General features: G+C 42.0%; 2 protein-coding genes across 2 annotated transcripts; both read left to right on the top strand.

Annotated features, from left to right (window-relative positions):
- Nucleotides 1-3,770, top strand: LOC133728960 (E3 ubiquitin-protein ligase WAV3-like). The gene is made up of 4 exons (XM_062156421.1): nt 1-111; nt 666-759; nt 943-1,248; nt 1,567-3,770. The coding sequence occupies exons 2-4, from the start codon at nt 727-729 to the stop codon at nt 3,514-3,516; spliced, it is 2,289 nt and encodes a 762-aa protein (XP_062012405.1). The 5' UTR covers nt 1-111; nt 666-726; the 3' UTR covers nt 3,517-3,770.
- A 1,025-nt stretch (nt 3,771-4,795) lies between these two features.
- On the top strand, nt 4,796-5,839 carry LOC133731175 (uncharacterized). Its single transcript, XM_062158613.1, has one exon. It carries the CDS (start codon nt 4,796-4,798, stop codon nt 5,837-5,839), a length of 1,044 nt encoding a protein of 347 aa, XP_062014597.1.
- Nucleotides 5,840-6,838: the final 999 nt, after the last annotated feature.

Genomic DNA, 6,838 nt, shown 5'->3' with positions numbered 1-6,838 from the left:
TAAATGGGTTAAAATTACTAGTGTGCGAAGGAAGCTAAACGACTCTTCTCCTCCGATTCCTCATCATAAAATCTCATCGGCGTCTCTCACAATTTCCAAAGCTCCTCCAAGGTCAGTTTCTTTCCTTATAAACAACCATGATCACTTTCTCGCATACACACACACAACCATCGATCAATTTTCTGAGTCAGTTCTTGTTCTTTGCATTATGCTTTTGTTTGCATCCATGCTCTGTTCTCTTCCTCATTGTCTCTATCTCTGTATAATTTACCACCTCCGTTTCGTCGCCGCTGAGAAAACCCCGGCGACGCCGGTTGATTCTTTTTGACCGAAATACCCCTCTTGTTCTGTCTTATTTACCCTTCTTATGCCGTTGATTCCGCTTGATTGCTCCCTTCCGTAGGGGCAGATTAGGGAAATCTTAAATACCCACTTAATCACGTCTCTTTCAGTCTATAAAGTGCGTAGCTTTTACAGTTTCACGTGTGTTATTGATAAATCAGTAGAGTTTTTATTAATTAATTACTCTTATTATTTTAGGATTAGGAATAATGGAAACCAAAGCGTTAATTACTTGTAGGCCAATGAAACCCACAAGGCCCAAAAGCTCTCCTATATGAAGAACCTTACTTTTTTCCTTCTAAGAATTTATATTTGACGCACAGATTCTCTTTCTTTTGGCGCAGAAGAAGTAAAGAGCTTTTGACCCAGGTGATCACTCCGAACATGTTTTCGTCTATGGCTACTGCATCTGTTCAAGTAAGTAGTTTTTTTCTTTTTTCTAATTTTTGGTGCAAGGCTATCAAGAATTTTATTGTTAAAGATCCTATCTTTTATTGTGAACTGTGTGGAGTAGGGTTTTGTGAATTTAGGGTTGTTAAAACTTTCTTTTAACAGTGGGAAGTTTACAGACTGACAATAATATGGTTTTCTTTACCACAGGGTTCTATTGCTGGTGGGCTTGGGGATCCTGATCGAATTTTTTTTGGTGGATTCCCTTATTACTTTAAAGAAGAACAGATCAGGGAGTTGGTAGAGTCCTTCGGACCCCTTCGCAGTTTTGAACTAGTGACAGATGGAGGCAGAGGAAACAACTCAATTGCTGCCTATTGCGTTTACCAGGATGTTTCAGTTACAGACATTGCTTGTCGTGCCCTGAATGGGATTCGAATGGGTGCCCAGACACTGATTGCTAGGCGTGCTAATCATGGTGCCAACCAGCAGCCGGAACCACATTCTTCTTCTCAAGTAAGTAGTTTTGTTACTTTTGGTCTAAACTTTGGCATTATCAGAATATTTGTTAAAGATTCAATGTCTCTCCCGCTTCCTTATTGTGAAGTTAATAGATTGAGGTTTTAGGAGCTTTATTGATCAACATTATTATGCTCGTGAGTTTTTTAAATCTTTCGTTGAAAAATACACTGTGAATTGCATAGACTTATGAAATAGTATGTGAGGTTTTACATTGGTATAGAATAAAATAAAAATTAATGTTAACAGCGTTCTGATTTTTTCTTTTGTTTCCTTCACTGACTGATTGATCTAATTTGTTGTTTTCATGTACAGGAAAATTGCAGTATTTGCTGGTGTAGCCTGACAACTGGCCAAGGCCAAGCGATCTTTACTGCTGAGTGCTCCCACCGTTTCCACTACCCTTGTATTGCCAACAATGTTCAGCATGGAAATCTTTACTGCCCTGTCTGCAGAGTAAAATGGGACAAGAATAATGTACCTTTCCAAGTTCCTCCTCCTCAACAGACCAGGATCCCTTTCAGGCAGTTCCCAATGCCGCAGCAACCCCATTGGAATTATCCTCACCTCCCATATCAGCAGCCGCATTGGAATCATCCTCAGTACCCATTTGAGCAGCAACCCCAGGACCCTCCTGAGCCACTTACCTTCTCTGATGATGAACCTCTCCAGTCATTGACCTCACCTGTTCAATCCTCCTCCCACCAGAATGTGACAGTTAAGACTTATGCAGAGTTCTCTGCTATCTCTGCTGCGGAGTCTAGCTCAAAGTTTCCTGTCCTTGTCAGCATCCGTGCACCACCCCTTAAGGATTCTGAGGGCCATGGTCGTACTCCCATTGACCTTGTAACAGTTCTGGATGTAAGTGGCAGCATGACTGGCTCGAAGCTTGACCTTGTCAAGCGTGCTGTCAAATTTGTCATAGAAAACTTGGGGTCTTCAGACAGACTTTCTATTGTCTCATTCTCATCAAATTCTAAGAGAGTTCTTCCTCTCCAAAGGATGACTGCTGATGGCCGTGAAAGTGCCATACTAGCCGTCGAGTCTCTTAGAGCAGGTGGTGGAACTAACATTGCCGAAGCACTCAAGAAAGGAACTAAGGTCCTTGAAGATCGGAGCGAAAGGAACCCAGTTTCTAGCATCATCCTCTTATCCGACGGCCAAGATAACTACTGTCGAAGTGGAAGCCAAATTTTGAACCAATTGCCTGCTTCCATTCGTTCTAGTGACATGCAACAGGAAATCCCAGTCCACGCATTTGGGTTTGGCCAAGACCATGATGCAAGCATTATGCATGCTATTTCTGATGCATCTGGTGGTACCTTTTCATTCATTGAATCAGTTGGCATGATACAAGATGGTTTTGCTTTGTGCATTGGTGGTCTTCTCAGTGTAGTGGCTCAGGAACTTCGCCTCACAGTAAGGTCAGCATCAGCTGGGGTGAAGATTGTTTCAATACCATCAGGGAGACATGTCAGCCAGATTTCTGATGAGGGCCAGCAAGGTGTAGTTGATATTGGAAATATGTATGCAGAAGAGGAGAAACAATTTCTGGTCTACCTGTTAGTTCCACCCTCAGCTTCACATGTTAAGATGCCATTGTTAGATGTAACATGCGTGTACAAAGATCTTGCTTCAAATGAGTTGATGCAGGTGCAAGGTGAGAGAGTAGAGATACTGAGACCTGAGGTTTGTTCCCCTGCAGAAAAGGCAGTGTCTTTGGAGGTTGATCGACAGCGGAACAGAATTGTGGTTGCTGAAACTATTGCAGAGGCACAAAGGTTGGCTGAGATGGGAAACCTGGAAGGTGCACGGGCACTTTTGGCTGAACGAAGAGCAACTGTCTTAGCATCAGCAGCAGCTCAAGCTGGGGATGGTCTCAGTAATTTGTTTGAAACTGAGCTTAGAGAAGTCATGGAGAGAATGGCATCTATGGACTTGTACGCTAACTCAGGGCGTGCTTACGCTCTCGCAGGGATGAGTTCTCATTCTCGACAGAGGGCTTCAGCTAGGGGTGACACAATAACCTCATGTCTCTTTGGTGCCTCCAACCGTGTGAATTTCTCTAGCGGTGCCAATGCCTTAATGCAGCAGTCGGGTGCCTCTGCTTGTTTTGGCGCCCCTGCAGGTTTCGGTGGTGCTAGTTTTTCATCCGGTGCCGCCCCAGGTGGAAGTCAATGCTCTTCTGCAGTTGGTGCTTTTGAAACACCTGCTATGGTTAGAATGGTAGAAAAATCACAGAAGAGCAATCAATCTGGGCAATAAGTTTGACTGCGCGCGCATGCACTTGGAGTAATAATTCTGAGTTTCTGGCAGTAGTAACCTTGAGGCTGCTAGTTCTTTCAAACTGTTGTTTTTGTTTCCCTTTGATGGTAGATTGACTTGCTTGGGATTATGAATGTTACTAGTGTTGCTAAAAGTTGAATAACAGATTCTGGGTTTGTATTAGGATGGTTTGACAAGGCTTCTCCTTGCATTTGTACTTGTTTTTTTGTATAGTTCAGTACTTCAGTTTCCAATTCCTTTGTTAAATGCCTTCCATTTTCTTTGGCTGTTTTATTGTTACTTTTGAATCTCCACTTTTAAGACTTGTTGGCAGTTGGTTTTCCTTGAATATATATACATGAGTAGACTCCTATAATTCGCTACAAAATGTTGTTTTAATCTGCACACGAGAAACACCAAAATCAAAATCAAACTCTCCAACACTAGTGTATCTGCAGAAAGAGCCACAGCACATATAGAATGTGGAGAGGTGACCAAGTCCATTATAGACACTTCTGTGTTCTTTTAAGTTCATAATCATGCACAATATGTGACACCCTTAGATGTTGGAGTCTCGAAGATTAGCTAGACTTCATTGTCTCAATGAAAATTCCGTCGTTTTAACGCCATCTGGTCCCCATTTGCACATTATTTTTGAGGAGTGAAACTAGCGCGCACCCAGTTTTGTACAAATCATGCTCCTTGCTCAGTTGCTCTCCTCCTCTTCTATATTTCATGACTGTTTTAATGCTCATGTGCATGAGAATAGGAGAAAGGGAGTGCGGCCAGTTTGTAAAAAAGAGGATGTCAATTTCAACCTCCGAATTTTTTAAGTTAATGTAAATTTTAAAAATCTATGGTAAAAAATATTTTATCAACGAAAAAAGATTTGTGTCATTACATATAGATTATAGGGTTGTAGATTAACTCGATACAACTCAAATTCGTATTATGCACTGCTTCTTTTTAACTCATTCGAGCTCAACTTGTAAATGAAACAAGCCATCTTCACAAGTAGCATTTTCGGCTCGTAGAACTCGCAAGAGGCTTGTATTTAGTCACAAAACTACTCAGTTTTGAGTTTGAATTGACTAATCAAAAATTTGTTTGTTCACTTAAGCTCAATTATTAGGCCTACATTTTTTTACCTGGAGTTTCCTTTCCACAAACTCAGTGGAAACCAGATTTTGTACCTGGAGTTTCCTTTCCACAAACTCATGCTCAAATTTGGGTTAGGTTTTATGGTCTGAGCCAAGATTATTGGCACCAACAACATCTTATGGAGATTGCTCGGGGGGTCGGAACTCCATTGCAAATTGATAAAGCCACAAGGGAAAGACAATTTGGCTACTTTGCTAGAGTCTTAATTGATGTGGATCTTGCTGGTGAACTACCACCTTCTTTGATGGTTGAGCGTGAAACTCATTGTTTTCAAATTGAAGTAGTCTATGAGAATGTGTGTACTCATTGTGGGAGGGTTGGCCACATGGCTGACCAATGCAGGGCCTTGAAGAGCTCTAACAAAGAGCAAAATGCTCAAGTACAAAAGGCAGTTAAAAAGCCTTCTCTCATTGGGCGTCAAGAGTATCGTCCCAGGACGGCTGTAAACAATGTTTCTGAGCAAAACTTGGACACTACTCCTCAGGTGCAACTCTCCCCTGATGTTGCAAACCATGAACAGATTACTAAATTTGCAGAAGATGTTCTCACTGAGGCCATTGACCAGGAATTGGATCGTATTGCAGATTTGGTCATTATTGAACCCATAACCAACGGGAAGGCTGGATGTTGTAGAGGCAACATAACTCCTCTTATCAATATGAATAATTCTGTCATCCTTGCAAATAAGGAAACTGAAGCAGGGGTTGACACTACTCCTAATGATTTTGTTGTAGTTGTTGGTCCAACTATTTTGGAGGACCCTTCGGTCAATATTTCTGATGAGGATGATGAAGTTGAGATGTGTGATGATGATGTGAGCTCCAACATGGAGCTAAATGCTTATAGTACTGCCCAGCCAACCAACCCCCTTTCACATAGTGGTCAGAGTTGGCATGATATGGTGGAAGAGGAAAATATTATTGATCTGGCAGATTTAGCTACGGGTCTTGCTCCCCCGGGATTCGAACATGTTGCAACTTTAGCCAAGGATGTCTCATTAATTACTGGTCATGGGGATAACGGAGATACAGAGAATGGTTTCACACCGGTTCTCTCTAAGTCTCAACAGAAGAAACAAAGACGACAAGCTACTCTAGCTCTTGCTCGTGAAAACCCTTATCCAAAGAGGGACAGAACAAAGAATAAAAAGTACAATCAATGAAGGTTCTTTACTGGAATATTAGGGGAATAGGAAACAATGACTCTCAATCCGAGCTTTCCAATATTTGCCGTATTCACAAACCAGATCTTGTTTGCATTGCTGAGCCAAAGGTAAAGTTCACCTCAATTTCAGCAGTTTTTTGGTCTTCTTTGAATTTGGATCTTGTTGCAACTAATGATTGTGGTGCGGCTCTTCCAAATCTTTGGTTGTTGAAGAGTTTTCATATTCCTAATCCGACGATTATTTCCAACTCCGAGCAGCAGGTTACAATTCAGGTTCCTCTTGATAATGAGCCCAGTCAACTTTCTTTTGTATATGCTTCTACCTCTTATATCAAACGCAGGGATTTATGGCAACATCTTTATGCTCTTCGTCCTCAAACGTCTATCCCATGGATGGTAATTGGTGACTTCAACGCTGTGTTAGGAGCCCACGAGAAATCGGGAGGCCCATCTCCTTCTCGCCTCTCTTGTGCAGATTTTCAAAGTATGTCAGATACTTGTGATTTTGTTCATTTGGATACTTCAGGTTTGTTCTTTACTTGGTCAAATGGTTGGAGCACCCGTGGCCATGTTGAGCTTCGTCTGGACAGATGTCTCTGTGATACCACTTGGTTTGAAGCTTGGCCTTTTACTAGCTGTGTTGCTCTTCCCCGTGTTGTTTCTGATCATTCTCCACTGATTTTCTCTGCTTCAAAACTCTCCCCAAGTGGTCCTAAGCCTTTCAGGTTTCAGTCTATGTGGTTGCAGCATCCAAATTTTCATGCAGTAGTGTCTAATTGCTGGAGTTCCTTTCAACTTTGTGGCTGCCCAATGTTTGTTGCTTTGCAGAAACTAAAGGCTCTGAAACAGTGTCTGCGTGATTGGAACAAAGCGGTCTTTGGTAATGTCCATCAAAACGTTGCTGCTGCTCGCGAAAATCTAGTCACCATACAACATGATATCGCGACCCGTGGCATGACTGATCAAAAGTTTGAGGATGAGATTGCTGCAAAGTCTT

Source organism: Rosa rugosa, chromosome 2 (genome assembly GCF_958449725.1).
Source record: "Rosa rugosa chromosome 2, drRosRugo1.1, whole genome shotgun sequence".
NCBI lineage: Eukaryota > Viridiplantae > Streptophyta > Magnoliopsida > Rosales > Rosaceae > Rosa > Rosa rugosa.
The sequence above is the reverse complement of the archived record's forward strand: the minus strand, read 5'-3'. Positions and strand labels throughout refer to the sequence as shown.

What these genes read in the sequence shown, in the direction of transcription:
- LOC133728960 (XM_062156421.1), top strand. Translation starts at nt 727, where the DNA reads ATGTTTTCGTCTATGGCTACTGCATCTGTTCAA. An exon ending in TGGCTACTGCATCTGTTCAA is followed by an intron (nt 760 to 942) that starts GTAAGTAGTTTT and finishes TCTTTACCACAG; the next exon opens with GGTTCTATTGCTGGTGGGCT. An exon ending in AACCACATTCTTCTTCTCAA is followed by an intron (nt 1,249 to 1,566) that starts GTAAGTAGTTTT and finishes TTTCATGTACAG; the next exon opens with GAAAATTGCAGTATTTGCTG.
- LOC133731175 (XM_062158613.1), top strand. Translation starts at nt 4,796, where the DNA reads ATGGAGATTGCTCGGGGGGTCGGAACTCCATTGCAAATTGATAAAGCC.